General features: G+C 40.9%; 1 protein-coding gene across 3 annotated transcripts in view; it reads left to right on the forward strand.

Annotated features, from left to right (window-relative positions):
* The first annotated feature begins 211 nt into the window (after nucleotides 1–211).
* Nucleotides 212–18,006, forward strand: part of CEP78 (centrosomal protein 78) — a 41,706-nt gene continuing 23,911 nt past the window's right edge. Inside the window, exons 1-7 of one of the 3 annotated variants that reach the window (XM_067568735.1) lie at nucleotides 519–661; nucleotides 3,081–3,145; nucleotides 4,394–4,671; nucleotides 9,107–9,282; nucleotides 9,817–9,889; nucleotides 10,527–10,630; nucleotides 16,889–17,063. In XM_067568735.1, coding sequence (XP_067424836.1) covers nucleotides 4,419–4,671; nucleotides 9,107–9,282; nucleotides 9,817–9,889; nucleotides 10,527–10,630; nucleotides 16,889–17,063 — 781 coding nt within the window. In that variant the 5' untranslated portion in view covers nucleotides 519–661; nucleotides 3,081–3,145; nucleotides 4,394–4,418. Of the gene's footprint in view, nucleotides 407–517; nucleotides 703–3,080; nucleotides 3,146–4,393; nucleotides 4,672–9,106; nucleotides 9,283–9,816; nucleotides 9,890–10,526; nucleotides 10,631–16,888; nucleotides 17,064–18,006 lie in introns of those variants that run through there. The other 2 variants (XM_067568736.1, XM_067568737.1) reach the window with 2 other exon arrangements.

An 18,006-nucleotide genomic window follows, 5' to 3' on the forward strand; every position in this document is an offset into this window, starting at 1 on the left:
CACGCTCCCTCTGCTACCGTCCGCGCGAACGATTTCAAACGGAGCCTGTCAAGCTCACACCTGTTCAATCAGCGCCAGCCCCGCCCCCTGGTCTAACTGCCAGTCAGATTCGCCCCCCCCCCCCCCCGAATTAAAAACCCCTAGTTCGTTAGCTGGCGGCTAATTTCGTTTTTGTGAGGCTGCGGTCCGGGAGCAATGTGTGGCACGTGATGTAAACGATGACGCTGTAACTAAGCAACGAGCACTTCCGGTTCCAGTTGTTTTCCTTCTCTCCCCCTTCCCCCCGGGGGGAGGAACCGAGAGCAACGGCCGCGGCAAGCACAAATAAGCACCAAACATCGCGACGGGCTTATGGAAGCAGCCCGACTGCGGTTATAATAAGTGGACTTGGCAACGCGGCCCACTGGTAGGCACGTTGGGGGAGGGGCACAGAGCGCGCTACGGAAGAGTCTATAGGGAGAGCGGTTTTGAGCGGGGGGCACGTGCCTACGGGGTGGGAAAGGGGAAGTAGGGATGAGCGCGCGCCGGGGGAGTGAGTGAAAGCGGTGCGCCGTGCTGAGCCAGCCAGCCGGGCCGGCGCGCTCCTACCCACGTGACGTGGGGCAGCGCCGCGCCGCGCCATGTGTGGACTGTATGGGTCTCTCTGCCCGGCGTGAGTAGGGTACGTTGCGACTGATTTGGAAAGTGCGGGAGGCGCGTACGGTACGTTCGCCGTTGGTCACGGGAGAAGGTTGTATTGTGAGATCAGAACGAGAGAAAAACTTCCTGATCCCATTCTACACGCGTTTGGGGTTGGGTCTCTTTGTCTCCCAGCTTGGCGACTAACGAGAAAGATTCAAGTTATACCGCATTAGTACATGGTTTACGTGGTACAGGCCATTGAGCAGGTAGAATATGAATAGTTTCCTCTGATTAGATCTTTTTACATAAATTATTTGCTTACAATACAACATACTCTCCAGTATTGTAAGGATCTTGTTAATGGCAAGGAAAAAGACACAAAGGGATGCTAGTGTTTGAGTGCGTTTTATGTCTATAACTCTTGAGCATTTTTCACACTGGCTTGGCACCCACAGCATCTATTGACTAGAGATGGAGTTGTGAGGTTCAGTTCAGCCCTTGTGAAAATCAAGCCCTATGATAATGTGTTGGTGGGAGGGAGGGGAGGCACGGAGCTAGTGGCAGAAAAATCTATAAGTAGGGCCCTAGCAAATTCATGTCCATTCTAGTCAATTTCACAACCGCTGGATTTGAAAATTGGTTAATTTCATGATTTCAGATGTTTTCATCTGAAATTTCACAGTGTTGTAAGGGGGGGAGGGGAGAAGGGTCCCGACCCAAAATGGGGTTATGGGGAGGAGGGTCACAAATCTCTTGTAGAGGAGTGGCAGGATTGATGAGGCTGGGCATGGCCAATAGGATGGATCACATTTTGATTACCTATTCTATTCATTTCCTCTGAAGCTCCTGGCATTGGCCACTGTCGGAACACAGGATACTGGGCTAGATGGACCATTGGTCTGACCCAGTATGGCCATTCTTATGTTCTGTTCTGCCTTCAGGCAGCAGGGAGGTGAGTCTGAACTCTCCTTTGCTGCTTGGGAGCGCCCCATTCTGGCTGGGACTAGCAGCTAGGGGCCCCCTGCTGGGGCACTCCCAGCGGTATAGGGGAGGTCAGATTTGACAGAGAAGGGCCAATTTCATGGTCCCTGATGTGTTTTTCATGGCCACGAAATTGGTAGGGCCCTAATGATAAAGATATGGATGTTAGGATTATCTTTAATAAAACATACTGGAGGCATATAATAGAAAACGGCTTGTCCTGCAAGGTTTAATACCTCATAGCTCACTGTCTACTTTACCTTAATTTTCAGTCATTTCTTCAACCTGCAAGGCAATAAATTCCTGATATATTTATCATACATTTATACTTTGCTTATGTTATATAGTCTACAAAGTGAACACCCAACTTGTGAGGAAAGGGAAGCAGAGTTAGACCATGTTCCCTCTAGTTGGTATCACTTATAGTTGTCATAAAAGGCAGTTCAAATCCTTCCTAGTAAGTTTTTCCAAAAGAAACAGAAAGTTGTAGTTTCCACTGAAGGTACTTTTTAATTAGATTGAGCCTCAGTTGTCAGTAAAACAGATGTACAGAACATGGCACTACATTTTCACAAGTTTATGCTTTGTTTTTGAAGTCTTTCTGAATCTTACTCCCTATAAGTAAATAGATGGAAGACTCTGCTTACTCCTGACCCTTTCGTTGCAAGTAATATGAGAGAGTGGTTATGTGAGAGAGGCATTGACTTAGTGTAACTTTTATATACTTAATAGTTTAAAAAAAATCAGATTATTGCATCTAAAAATGGAGGAAGTGACACTCTGAATAGTCCAAATGTAGCATACTTGTGAATCGTGTAAAATGCTTATTTATACAAATAATCTTGACAAGTAGTATAAGATGGTACATGGTATTTTATTAAACATGAATTGGCCAATTTAGTTATATTTGAAAGTACATATTTATTGGATTCTTAGAAGCATCTTTAATTGCCAAGGATTTTTTTAACCCAAGTTTCCTTTTTGGCTTAGAGGAGGGATAAAAGCAGAACTGCTTATAGAGCTAAACTTGTGGATAAAATCAGTAACAGTTTTATGTCTAGTAAACACTGAATGACCGTCAGGCCTATTTCATCCAAATCCTGAATTAATATTTTGTATGTCCAACCCTGGTTGAAAGCGGGAGTGGTGTGGTGTTGGATTTTACAGTTGTGTATTATTGGTTATGGAAGTTTAGGGGTTTATTTGCACTTGTGTTTGTTTGTTTAAGGCTAGGTTAGTGTTCATCTTCTATTTAAACTTCAGGGATAAGATTCTCAGCTTGTGAAAATTCATATAGCTCCACTGAAGTCAGTGCAGCTATGCTAATTTACCACAACTGAGAATGTCGCCAAATTTTTTAAGCATTTGACTTGATAAATACTGAGCACATTCTACTTGAGAGATAGAAGAGCAATATGTAACATGTTCATTTTTTGTTCATATAACAATACTACACTCTTTGTTTCTTTTTGATGTAGTTGTCACCTCTTTAGAGCTAATAAATTGGAGCGGAGGAGCGAAATGCACAGTCATCATCCAAATAGTAATTATTTTACTTAACATTGGTGAACCAAATTCCTGTAACTGACTGTTGTATGTCTGTGTATAACCACCAACTGCTTGTTACATACTTACATCAGTATTTGCCTAATCTCATGAAGTGTTTGGTCACAATTTCTAGTTCAGGAAGAACTTTTAGGAAAAATAGAAGTTTCAGGCCTTGATAGAGATGTAATCTATGCAAAGTATGTCAATGCAACACTAAAGGTGCCTAGTCAACTTCTATATTTCCAAACACTTTTCAAATTATTTCTGTAGGTACCATCAGTACAGCATACTATGGGCTTGTCTGCACTTACAGCACTTCAGCGATGCAGCTGCACTGGAGCAGCTGTGCTGCTGTAGTGCTTAATGAAGACACTACCTACACTGGCGGGAGAGCTTCTTCCATTGGTGTAGGTTCTCCACCTCCCCAAGAGGCAGTAGCTATGTCAACAGAAGCCCTACTGTTGACATAGTGCTGTCTACCCCGGGGATTAGGTAGGTATAATTACGTTGCTCAGGAGTGTGGAAAATGCTAGATGTTGTTGTACCAACACGTAACAAAGAATGAGAAGAGCTTACGATCTAAGTATAATATGAGAGACGCTGGTGTATACTAATAGCAGACGGGGAGGACAGGGTAATGGTGATGATTACTCCAGTTATTTTATAATAAGAAAACTTCTTTTATCTTATTCTGCCTGTAGTCAGTGCTTCTCAGTGGTTGCAACAGTCAAGTTCTGGCTTTGATTATTTTCTATAGTTGGACTATCCTATAGTAGTAGATTATATTCCATTCCAGCAAAGCACTTAAGCACATGCTTAATTTGGAGCATATGAGCAGTCTTAGGAGCAAGGGTCTCCCTGTATGCATCTCACTGCTGGATCAGGACCTAAGTCAGCACCAGTGTAAGGCATTGCGCATTCCACAAGAAGCACCCAGCATGTGGGAACATGGATCCTTGAAAGATTAGCTTTAAAGCAGTTAGCACATTGATTATATCTGTGAAGGTATCAATATAGGGTTTTTTCTTTTCTTTCCTTCCATTCCATTCAGTTGGTTACAGTACTTTAAACATAATGATATTGTCTCCCGGTATGTGCTGAATTTAGTGAATTGTCTGAATGTAAGCCTTATTCTGTTTTATTAATATTGTGTGCTTGTATGTTAGTATTGAAAGCATGTAACATTAAATCTGCTGTTCAGTGGAATCTGTCTTTTTATTTTTTTCTTTCTTCTTCCGTTTAGAAAGAAACTCAGCACATGAATAGAAATGATTGACTCAGTCAAAATAAGGAGACAGAGCACCCTGGATTTTTACTCTCACTATGAATTTCTCTGTGCTGTTCAAGGTTCTGTTCCACTAAAAGCTGTGAAAGCTAATCTGAATCAGGGCATTCTTGAGCTAAATGCGGATCGCATCAAGGCTGCTGACTGGGTACCACTTCTGAATGCTATAAGACATAATAAGACTTTGACTTCTATTGCAATAAAAAGCTTTCATCAACGGGGTCTTGGAGAATCAGGTTTGTAATGACCACTTGAGATGTTAATTATGTCTATCTAGATGGGAATTCAATACTGAGAAACTGGGAGGTGGGTTTTTAATATAAACGGTTTACCGTCATTTTAAAGCACATTAGACAAATCTTGTGTTGAATGTTGAGTTATCACAACATAGGATTGCTTAGTGTGAATAATATGAGTTGGAGACTCTTAGGCCTGGTCTATGCTAGAGACTTTTGTTGACCAAAATCAGATTTTTGCGCCAAAACAGTGGTGGTGTACACACTGCAATCACTCCCACACCTGCCAACCCAACTCCCCTGATCCTGTGACAAAGTAAAACCACCTTGATGAGAGGCGTAGCGCTTTTTGCACCAAACTTCTAGCGACAAAGCATTAGTGTAGGCTCCGCGCTTGATTATGTTGTGGTAAACAGCCTCCAAGAAGTGTCACACAATGCCCAGCCTGACCGCTCTGGCCATCAGTGTGAACTCCACTGCCCTGCAACCATCTGCCCCCGTGTCTCCTTTAAAGTCCCAGGAATTTTTGAAATTCTACTTCCTGCTTGGTTGATGTGAAGAGCGCACATCTCATCTTCCCAGTCACCGTAGCAGTGCCACACACCAAATGTTCTCCCGTTTAGAATACACCAGAGCTTCTGGATCTGTTCAACATTTGGGAAGAAGAGGTTGTGCGGTCCCAGCTTTGCTCCAGCCGAAGGAACTTTGTTACGGACAGTCAAATTTCTCATTTAATGGCAGAGAATGACTATGAACGGGACAAGCTGCAGTGCCATGTGAAAATCAAGGAGCTGCGGCAGGAAGTCTTAAGCTAAGGAGTCAAGCCATTATTCTAGTGTCGAGCCAAAGACTGCTGCTTCTATAAGGAGCTGGAAGCCATCCTTATTGGCGACATCACATCCACCACCAAGATACCCATGGATACCGCTGCAGGCCTAGAGGCAAAGGGCACATGACTTAACCCTGACAAAGAAGTTGTGGATGAGGTCGATTTGGAGGACAATGTAGAGCAGGGGACCAGATCATTGACATGGGGAGCCAGGACCTCTTCTGAACCCTGGAGGCTTCAAGCCAGTCCCAGCCCTCCAGCTCTGGCATGCAGTTTTTGAGCTGATGCTGCTGGATTACATGAGGTACAGCTGTCCTTTGCTTTGTTCCATTATACAGCTGGTTGAAGGGATAGAAATACACAAGAGTAGCTATGTTTGCATATGCTTCCCATTCCCCTGTTTGCCGCTGCACTGCCTAGCTGAAGTGTGTTAATGCACACTGAGATTTCATGGAAATCCTCCAGAGAGATATCTAGGAAATTTTTCTAGAGGTACTTGCCAATCCTCTGCTGGAGATTCCTCAGAAGAGCTGCTTTGTTTCTTCCCTTGTTGTAGGAAACTTTCCCATGCCAACTGGCAATCACTTGTTCAGGAACCAAAACGGCACACAGGTGAGCAGTATTGGGACCTGATTTGAAGCTGTTCACATGGAGGAGATGCACCCTAGCATCCCTGCTTACTTTCACGAGTGAGATACCTGCTTCAAGGCCCGCACCAGTGGAAAATGATGGCACAATTTTGAAATTTTGTCCTTACCTACCTGCATCAGTTCCCCAAACAAACACACAGAACCTTTCCCCAACTTGAATGCCCCCTCCCCCTGAGCACAGCTCACCATGCCCTGGTTGATTGTCGAGCTGTGCGCTTGTCAGGGGACAGTAAGAAAGGTGTATTTTCTATAGATGTGCACTTGAGGGGAAAACCCCTCTACACCTGCTGAGCGCCTGCAGTTGATGATAACCACAGAGGAGCAAAGGGGAGATGTTTCAAGAACTCCTCTAGTCCTCTGAAGTAGGGGAAAAAAAAAAAAAAAAGAAAGGGCATGGAGACACATTGTATCTGAAAATAAAAAATTGATAGGCAGGAGAGGAGGGAAAACCAGGAGCAAGTGATAGCAGGTCACAGGTGCATGATAAAAGCCGTGGAGGAGCAAATGGTGCTGCTAAAGTAACTAATAAAGCTGCAAACTGAACTTGTGTGCTAGGGTCCACCCCCCTGGCCCCTTCAGCTAATACAGAACTGCTTTCCATGCCCTCTCCAGATTCCACCCACACATTCCTACCAAACTCCTGGTTTGTCTTGGTACCCCATTCATTCCACCTCTTCAGACAGCTTCTAGAATGGTAACTAGACTTACACCTAACTTTCATAGCTCACACTGCCCCTCACTACTTTCTCCCGTCCAGCCCGGCTTTTTATGTGTGTGTTGTGAACATATGTTGTTTAACAAAGACATACTCTGTGAAGAATAAGCAATCTTTATTTGTCTTTTGCACATGGTGGTTGCAACTCACATTGATACATGGTGCAAGTTGGATAGCAGTCATAGCATGGCACAGTGCTATTTACAAAGACATCTTATAGGTGCTCGTTGTCAAAATAGTTCCTCAAGGCCTCCCTGATTCGAATGGTCTCCCATTGTGCCCCTCTAATAGCCTTGACATCTAATTGTTGATATTCAGCCACAAGGCAATCCACTTCTCCACTCCAGGGGAAAATGTTTCACCCTTAGTTTCACAAATATTATGGAGCGCACAGCACATGGCTATAACCAGGGGAATATTTTCCTCAGTTAGGCCTAACCAGCCATAAAGACATCGCCAGCGAACTTTTAATCTGCCAGATGCACATTCAGCGGTCTTTTGGCACTTGCTTAACCTGTTGTTAAAGTGCTCCTTGCTGCTATCCAGGTTGCCCCTGTAAGGCTTCATGAGCCATGGCAGTAAGGGATAGGCTGGGTCTCCCATGATCACTATGAGCATTTCAACATTGCCCATTGGAATCTTGGTCTGGAAAGGAAGTCCCTGCTTGCAGCTTACTGTACAGGCCAGTGTTCCTGAAGAGGCATGTGTCATGCACCTTCCTTGACCATCCCACATTTATGTCAGTGAAATGTCCATGGTGATACACAAGCACCTGCAGTATCAGAGAGAAGTACCCGTTTCTTTTGATGTACTCCCTCGCAAGATGGTCCAGGGTCAAAATTGGGATATGCATGCCATATATTGCCCCAACACAGTTAGGGAATCCCATCACTTTGAAGCCATCCACTATTTCACGCAAATTTTCCAAGACTCGCAGTCCTTTGTAGCAGAATGCGATCAATAGCCCTGCACGCTTGCAATAACACAGCTCCAGTGGTGAACTTCCCAACTCAAACTGATTAGCGACTGACTGGTAGCAGTCTGGAGTTGCCAGCTTCCACATGGCGATTGCCACGTTCTTCTCTGCCATGAGGGCAGCTCTTATTCTTGTGTCCTTGCACCGCAGGGCAGGGGCGAACTCCGCACAGAACTCCATGAAGATGGCTTTGCACATTCAAAAGTTATACAGCCATTGCTCATCATCCGAGACCTGCATAACAATGCGATTCTACCACTCAGTGGTTGTTTCACTTGCCCAAACGCGACGATACACCATGTGTAGATGGTCCATGAATGGAAACAGTAATCCAGCATTGTTGATTTGCATGGCACGCAGCAGGTCAGACTCCTCGGATTCCAGTTCCAACTGGGAGTGCGGGATATGCTGCATGACCAGCTGCAGTGTGTTCAGAACACTGATAACAGTGGAGAGCAGTGCAGGATCCATCCTTTCAGTTAGAGATGGCGGCTGCTTAGGAAACTGGGGCCATTGAAAAATACTGCAAACTGCAGTCGGAAATTCATGGAATGATGGGACGGAAATCACTGCATCATGGAACATTGAGCCTGCAGCCATGATGGACTGAGATCTTCTCTGCCTTTCCACAACTCCTAGTGGCACAAGGTGATGAGTTGCACAGTGGGATAACTGCTCATAGTGCACTGCTCTCACTGTTGATGTTAGAGCACCACGTTTGAATGCACTTCCGCAACATCATGAGTGGACGTGTGGGCAGGCACAGGCATTGTAATTACAGCACTTCTTCATCATTGCTGTAACTTGTGTAGACAAATTTTCTACTGTAGACAAGGCCTTAGTGGAGCTCTGTATATCCATAAATTACCACTCTCCTTTTCTTTTAGTGGTCCACTAGGTGGTGGTGATAAAAAAATCCAAAGGGTGTAAAAACTGAGTTTCAGGCATAGCTCCTTGGGGATAGGAAAAACTTTCCCTTTGGCCAGTTTATTTATGTCTGTTAGGGGACTTTTTTTTTTTTGCCCTTGGGCTCCTCTGGGTTCTGCCTTTGTGGGAGATAAGATACTCGATTAAATGAACCACAGTTCTGATCCAATATGGCAATTGGCGTGTATATGGGGGGAAAAGGAATAATTCTCCAGATACCACAACCATAAAACAAAGAAATAGGGTGAAATTTAGGCCCCACTGACATCAATGGTGAAGGCCCCACTGATTCAGTGGGACCTGGATTTTACCACTAATTCATTTTTGTTTTTTATTAGGGGCTGAAAGACATAAAATCTACATTAGAAGACGAATTCCAGCAATTCGCTCAAAAGACTTGACTAGTCAATTATGTAAAGCCATCAGAGGTTGTCTTATTATGTCAAGTGCTCTAAAAAATCTGGAACTTGAGGAACTGCTTCTAAGAGAGCGAGATCTAATATTTTTAACAAAGGTAAGACCTCAAATCCATGAAAAACCAATCTATACATTTAGCAATAAAGATGTTGGGTGAGATTCTATTTTGCACTTCTTAAAGGCTCACCACTGATGTAGGTGGGGCTATGGCATCTTTAAGCTTCTTTGTGCCCTGGACTATTTTCAGGGTTGGAGAGGCCCCTAGTATAACTTAGACAGACCTGGGGACCTCTCAAAGTTACTGCAGTCTCCCCAGGTTGTCTGGCATGTTGCAGTGCTACTTCTGACATATCCTTCCAGCACACCCCTGGCATTTCCCCTTCACTGGGGCTTAATAGGGAGTTCTCAGAAGGCAGATTTACAGCTATTTTCCACAGTTTCTGCACGGGGGGAATTCTCCCTCAAACACAGATAAGGCTTTTAGGGCCCCTTTGCACCATTCTTGCCCTTTTACGTGCATAAAGGATCCATAGTGGGAATGCGGACCATGACCTTTTCTTCAGATATATAGTATTAAAATATTATTGTTCAAGCATTTTAAAAAATGATTTCAATTATTTTTATGTTGAAGGGGTTGGCCAAGACATCATCTTTGGAGAGTTTGTCTTTAGCATATTGTCCAATTGGAGATGGGGGACTGGAAAGTAAGTTTTGAAATTTAAAAAATATAGCCTAACGTGATCAGTGTCTTGTGTGTGACTGCTTTTTAAAATAACTTTTTAAAAATCCCACAGTTCCATCCCTATTTTAATCTATATTGATTATAATAGTAAACAGTCATGTTCATTTTGAATGTTGTGAAACTTTGTGTGCAAAATGCAAGACTTGTCATTGCTGGGACTACCTATTTTATCTATCTTATTTTTTTTGGTCTTTGGTTTTGAGCATTCTTCACTCTGAAATAAAGTGCTAGCCTACTGATATTCTGCAAGCAAACAAACTCTTATGTTGAAAAGTTCCTTTTGTAAATGTTTACAAGTTGTGAAATCGCTAACAGTGATATCAAGTGCAATATGTAAGCTGCTTTGACATGAAATATAAAGCACTTCTGAAATATACCTATTTTAAAGACATTTGATGTTTGTATAGAAAAAGTTATGAAACAGTTAAATATTTTTTTAAATAAATAATATACTTTGCACTTCCACAGTAGTTCTTCATCCAGGGATCTAGGTTCTTTCTTAATGCTAACTATGCCTTTATAACACCATAGTAAGAAACATGGTAAATATTATTCATTTCAAGGAGCTGACCTTAATTTTTTTATCTCTTTAACTTCAGCAATCTGTCAAAGTGTGAGGAACTCGGCCATCATCAAATCTGTAAATTTTACGGGATGTAATTTGACCTGGCGGGGAGCAGAACACTTGGCCAGTGTCTTAAAGGTAATCTGCCTTTTGTAAAGGCAAATATTTAAATGGATGTATGTAACGTATACGTTGTGATTTATAGCTGTGTCTAGTATATAAACACAATTTATTTGCATATTTTAATGTTAATAATATTCTGATACTGTGGGAAAAGCCCTAGTGTAATTTACTGCTAGTATCACATTGAATTCCCAGTACTCCCCTTAAGATGATGTCTCTGCAGCAAGAGAACTGCTGCTAGTAGGAGATGCATATATGGGTATTTTTGATTATATATCTGAAAATAATATAGGGTTCTTGCCATATTAATGTTTAATGTGCTGAGCTACATTATTGCAGTTTTAATGTAATCATAATTATACATATCCAGGTTTGATTAGGATAACTTGGGCCCCAATTAAACAAGGTACTTAAGCATCTGCATAACTTCAAACAGGTGAGTAGTCTTTTGAGGTCAGTGGGACTATTTACATGCTTAAAGTTACATATATGCTTCTATACCATTCTGAACTAGGGCCTATGGAAGCACAAATAGTCATTTAAATTTGAATGTTTGCACTACACTTTAACTGCTTTTTTTTATTTTTGTTAATAAAGAAACAAGCTAAGTGTATGCACATCGGTAGCTCAAGTAAAACTATTGCAATGCAATCTCCTCTTCTATCCCAAATATTCAGGGCCTGATCCAATGCTCATGGAAGAAAGTGGAAGTCTTTCCACTGAGTTTAATGGACTTGGATCAGGACGTAGGCCTTATGGGCTGTATTAGGTCATCTGAAATCTGTTTAAGCACGAAAGAAAAACAGATATGCTTAGATTAGAGCTGCATAATTAAAAATATTGTGAATTCAAGTATCCTTAAGTATGAAAGTGTCTAACTTCATTACAATATTTAATGCTTGTTTTTTGTTTTAATGTTTTTTGATTGAAGCCTTACTTTTAATTTATTCATTGCTTAGACACATTCATAGATTATTGGACCAGAAGTGTCCTCTGTGATCATCTAATCTGCCATCCTGCCTGTGTTATTTCCCTGAAACAATTCCTGTTTTGAACTAGAGCATATCTATTAGAAAAACATCTACTCTTGATTTAAAAATTGCCAGTCACTTCTGGGAGGCAACAGAGGAAAATGTCTGCCTAGAATTCCTGGTTGGCCCCTCTACAATCCATAAACATTTGCTGTGCAAAGACAACAGTTTTTTTGTCTGTGAGGGTGGTTTATCCTGCTCTTTAACATCATGGTACTAATGGATCTGGTTTTGAACCTCCTCCCTGGACTCCCCTCAAACTGTGGAGCAACTGAGGCTCTCTGACAGCTCTGTGCATAGCAGCATGGCCTCACTGAAGAAGGCCCTGATAGGCCTGGGTAAAGTCTATAAAATGCTAAAGCAGGTATCTGAAGAACAGATAGTGCTTAGAAAAATATCCGAGAAGATCTCTGAAACTAAAGCTATGGCTGCAGCATACAAGGTCAGTTTGCAAGTCCTATCCTCCAGGATTGGGGAGACAGAAACTAGAATTAATGAACAATTCTCCAAATTCTACCATTGTTTAATTTAGTGGAAGACCCCTCTTTCTATCCCCCCCACATCCCAGCAATGATCAATTACTTGAGGAGTATACCCAAAGGTGCAGCTCCTCCAGCTAATGGAAGAAAAAAAATGGCTCGATTTCTTCATTACATACCTCTGAGATTATTGCTGCACCAGACAACATGAAATTGGGTAAGGGTCTGGGTCTAGACAGCTTTCCCGCTGAATTTTATGCCCAACTCAAAGACAGCCTGGCTCACAGACTGTCTGTCTGAAGTATACACTGAGGTTTTGGTAAAGACACCCTACCTTCAGTGAATGAAACCCTAGTCTCAATCAAGGTTTAAGCTTGACAGAGATGCCGAAGAACATGCTAGCTGTCGCCCAATACCCTTAATTAACCCTGATATTACAACGTTGTCTAAAATTCTACCTGGATTACTAGAAAAAGTAATAAGGAATGTAACCAGCTCACATTAGATTTTTACAAAAGGGACATGGGTCAGGCAACATTTGTCAGCTTCTCTGCGCTGTCCTACTATTAAAACCCTTCAAAACTATTCTGTCACACATAGAAAAAGCCTTCAGTAAAGTAGAATAGAGGTATAATTTGTTCCTCGTTCCACAAAAATTTGGATTTGGTCCCTTTTTCATTTCCAGGATTAAACTTTAGTACTCCAATCCTAATTCCTTTGTTGTAACCAGTCACAACATCTCCCCTCCTTGGTACAAGACAGGGATGTTCCCTGTCCCTCCCCCTTTTTTTTGATTTGGCATTAGCACCAAATACAAATTAGAGTGCCTACAGTTCCCAAGAGATGAAAATATGCCTACATACTGATTATATACTTTTATTCATTTCCAACTCCTTCAGACCATCCCAACATTACAAACCACTGTCTTGTTTGGGAAAAATTCAGGGTAGAAAATTAATTGGCATGAGTTGGAAGCTCTCAATATCTCTCAGGGGTGTGTATAACATCGCCCTCTCTGGTAATAATTTTCATTGGCAGCAGATGGAAATCAGGTATTTGGGAGTCCTCTTTCCCAGAGACACAAGAAAAATAGTCAAAATTAATTTCAATCCTTTTATATATATATATTTAAACATAGATATGTTTAGATTTACATAGGTGTCAGGCCCTCTGTGTATCAAGTCAGCATATTAAAAATTAACGTTCTCTGAGTGACTTCTATTTCTTAGTTTCTTGCTCTGTTTCTTTTCAGAATTAATAACACTTTTAAGACCTTCTTGTGAGATATGGGCTATAAATCCAGATTATTCTTTGAAAAAATACAGCTGCCTTTTAAATCAGGAGGCTTTGGTCTACCCAACCTTAGGCTTTACTACGTATCCTCAGTCATGAGCAAGGCAACACAAGGGTGTGCCCCTCTTCTCCCGATATCCAGGCTGTCAGACATTAAAGCCAGAAGGGACCATCATGATCATCTAGTCTGACCTCCTGCACATCTCTGGCCACAGAATCTCACCCACCCACTCCTGTAATAGGTCCAGAATCTCTGACTGAGTTAGTGAAGTCCTCAAATTTGATGCAAAGACTTCGAGTTACAGAGAATCCACCATTTACACTAGTTCAAACCAGCAAGTGGCCTATGCCCCAGGCTGCAGAAGAAAATGGAAAAGCTCCCAGGGTCTCTGCCTATCTGACATGGTGAAAAATTCCTTCCCTATTCCAAATATGGTGATCAGTTACTCCCTGAGCACGTGGGTGAGACCCACAAGCCAGACACCTGGAAAAGAGTTTTCTCTAATAATTCAGAGCCCTTCTCATCTAGTGTTCCATCTCTGGCTGTTGGAGATACTTGCTAATAGCAGTTGTGGTTGGGCCATATGCCATTGTAGGCAATCTTATCATACCATCCCCTCCATAAACTTAAGCTCAGTCTTAAAGCTAATTAGGTTTTTTGCCCCCACAATTCCACTTGGAACTTCATTCCCCGATGGTTAGAAACCTTTGTCTAACCTTCGTCTGATGGCCAATTTGTATCCATTTGTTCTTGTACCAGCATAAACAAGCCACGCCCCTTCTCTAGTCCTCTGATTATCCTAGTAGCCCTTCTCTGTACGTATTCCACTTTGAATTCATCTTTCTTAAACATGGGAGACCAGAATTGCACATAGTATTCCAAATGAGCTCTCACCCGTGCCTGGTATAGTGTAATACACTTCCCTAACTCTACTGGAAATGTCTTGCTTGATACATAGGATTGCATTTACCCCTTTCATGGCCACATCCCATTGGCAGCTTGTTGTCATCTTATGGTCGACCAATACACCCAGATCTTTCTACTCTTCTGTCACTTCCAACTAAGAAGTCCCCAGCTCATACCAAGAATTCTTGTAGTTAGTCCCTAAGTACATGACTTTGCACTTCATACTATTAAATTTCATCCCATTTCTACCACTCCTGTTTTCAAGGTTGTCCAAATCTTCTTGTGTGATATTTCAGTTCTCCTCTATACCAGCAATACCTCCCAACTGTATCTTATCTGCATTTTTTTAGCGCACTCACACTTTTTTGTGCCAAAGTCATTAATGAAAATGTTAAATAAGATTGGTCCCATGACTGGTCCCTGAGAAACTCCACTAGTAGCTACCCTCCTTCCTGACAGTTCATCTTTCAGCATGACTCACTTTAGTCTCCCCTTTAACCAGTTCCTTACCCATCTTTCAATTCTCATATTAATTCTCCTTTCCTCCAGCCTCCGCTGTGCATGGAGGAGAGAATTGTTGTTCCACTACCACCAGAGTAATTTCTAAACTTAGATTTTTACCCTTTCTTTAGGGAGAAATCAGTCACAGTTTTGCTACTAGAAAAGCCTGGTGTGTAGTTGCTTCTAAGTTTAAATGTCATCCTTTGTTACATTGTCTTCAATTTGGGATAACTTGAAAAATGTATCTGCCATAGACCCGTTCTTTAGCCCAATAGGATTAAGAAAGAGATTTTGAGCATAAACCACATAACTGAAAATCATTCTTTCATGCCCTTTCCTCACTTACCCATTCTGTCTCGGAAACTGAAATTCTTTGAAAAATTTTGATTGGGTAGAGCTCTGGTCATAGCCAAACATCTAATTCTACTATGGTGGACGTTACAAGAGTGCCCAGTTACTGAAGATTGATACTCTGACTTGATGAGCCTGACTGCAATGGAGCAAATAATGTTTTGCAATAGTAATGACCAAGGTAAACGTATAGGTATATGGTTTGCATTTTTGGAAATATTGGCATAATCAATTTAATTCCCCATTGGGTAACCTTGTTTGTGGTGCCCTCTAAGTCCTTAGATCCCTCTCATCTTTTCATACTATTCCTTCCATCTCTTGTGTGTCTGCCTCTTGTCATCCTTTCTTCCCTGTTCTATCATTCTCATAAAATGTATGGATGATACCACACCGGGGAGGTTGCATGCACTTTGGAGGGCAGAATTAGAATTCAAAATGATCTTAATGAATTGGTCTAAAATCAGCAAGATGAAAATCAGACAGATATAAGGTACAACACTTTGGAAGGAAAAGTCAAATGCACAAATATAAAATGGGGAATAACTGGGTAGGCAGCTGTACTGCAGAAAAAGGTCTAGGGTTATAGCAGAAATTAAATTTGTTAGTCTTTAAAGTGCTACAGGACTCTTGTTGTTTTTGCTGTATACAGACTAACATGGCTACACCTCTGGAACTTTTCACAAATTGAATAGTAGTCAAAGGTATGATACTGTTTCAAAAAAGGCAGGTGTTATTCAGGGATGTTTAAACAGGAATGTCATACACAAGAATGACACTTGGCACTGGTGAAACCGCACATGGAATATTACATCCAGTTTGGGGCACTACGCTTTAAGGAAGGTGTGGACCAAATGAAAGTCCAGAGGAGAGCAACAAAACTAAGATGTTTAGAAAACGTGACCTATGAAGAAAGGTTGAAAGAATTGGCTATGTTTAGTCTTGAGAAGATAAGACTGAGAAGAGACCTGATAATAGTATTAAAACACGTAAAAGGTTATTATAAAGAGGACGGTGATCAGTTGTTCTCCATGTCCACTGAGGGTTCGATGAGAAATAATCTGTCTAATTTTCTGCAAGGGAGATTTAGGTTGGATATTAGGAATAATTTTCTATCTATAAAGAATGTTAAACTCAGGAACGAGTTGCCTTGGGAGGCTGTTCAATCCCTGTTGTTGGTGGCTTTTAAGAACAGGTTAGACAAACATCTCTCAGGGATGGTCTAGGTATAGTTAATCCTTCCTCAATGTGGAGGAGGGTGGGATAGATGACCTCTTGAGGTCCCTTCCAGCCCTTCATTTCTTGGATTAATGATTAAATCAAGTGTACAATTTAAGACTTATAATGAATATTTTATGCACAGCAAATTTATATGAATATTTTATGCACAACAAGCTCATAATGATTAAAACTATTTAAATATTTTTTTAATAATAGAAGATAATATGGTAGAACTATAAGGTGTGTTAAACTAAAGTATTAGTCTTTGTGGAAAATAATAACAAACAAAACTTTATAGTCAGTGTCTGTTAGTGTGTAAGAGCTTGATTGTGTTTATTTCTTAAATTCAATAGCATTGTAGCTGGGTTTTATTTCATTTTATGTAGCAACACTGCAAATAATAGCAATTGAATCATTATTTTCATTAATCTTCTTTGCATCAATGTTGATGCCTTCACCTCACCACTAATATTAACTTGTCCTGTTTTCAAAGCATCAGGCAATGAAAAGACATGGTGAAGCTTGGGCTGAAAGTCTACGCTATAGAAGACCTGATCTTGATTGCATGGCAGGTTTGAGGCGTATCACTCTCAACTGCAATACACTTGTTGGAGATCGAGGGGCTAGAGCTTTTGCGGAATGTCTTGGAGAAGACTTGTGGCTGAAGGGTATGTTAAAACAATTATTGTGAGCTTCAAAGGCACATTAGAAGTATTTTTAATAGTAGCTGAGTTGCATCTGTAATAGATGTGTATATATAGGTAATAAATTAAGTTTAAGTATTTAACAAGCTAGGAAAAACATTCACAAAATATAAAACTAGTAGCCAATATGTGGAGAGATTTTATAGAAGAAGAAATAACCTTTTCATGCTGATTAGTTAGACACTACTTGGTATTTAATTCAAATTTTGGTACTAGTAATTCTTTGAAACTCCTGGACAGATTTTGGTGGCAGTCTTACTAGATCTTCATCTAGTGTGCATAAACCCTTCGTGGCCATAGAATTCCAGATATTTTCGCTTTCTTATAGCTCTGTAATCTGGAGTAATTTATGGGTTGAAGAATTTATTTTACCTTTCAGTATGTTTGAGTGTGAACCACATCTGTGAAAATGCTATGGCTGAATGAAAGAATATTGCAAGAAATGGCAAAGTACTGGATAATACAGTTATCTGCATATTGATGTGGGTTTTTTTCTGTGAAATACTGAAGCCAGTATTTAAAACCTCAGTTATTGAATTTATTTATTTATTTTCTTCCAGCACCTGTTTGGTATTCAGCAGCATTACATCTAATATTGCCTAGCATATTAGACCTTGCTTCACTGCTGTTCAAGTTAGCAATTTTCAAAATCAGTCATAAAGATTGCAGAGTATGAGATGATGCCATAGGGATTTTTAATTTAGTTTTAAATGTTTAAAATATTGTACAACTGCTAACATTTAGTGCAAAACAGACAACAAAAGAGACATTCTAGTCAAGAGTACTATGGATTTAAACATAAGGCTTTACATTCTGCTGATATTTCAGTATTTAAAAAAAAAATTTCAAGAGCAGTCTTTTTTTCTGTTCACAGATAAATATTTATTTTCTTTCATATGTTTGTCCA

This window comes from Emydura macquarii, unplaced genomic scaffold (assembly GCF_026122565.2).
Source record: "Emydura macquarii macquarii isolate MOO-44397 ecotype Brisbane River unplaced genomic scaffold, CSIRO-AGI_Emac_v2 contig_2897, whole genome shotgun sequence".
Taxonomy (NCBI): Eukaryota; Metazoa; Chordata; order Testudines; family Chelidae; genus Emydura; species Emydura macquarii.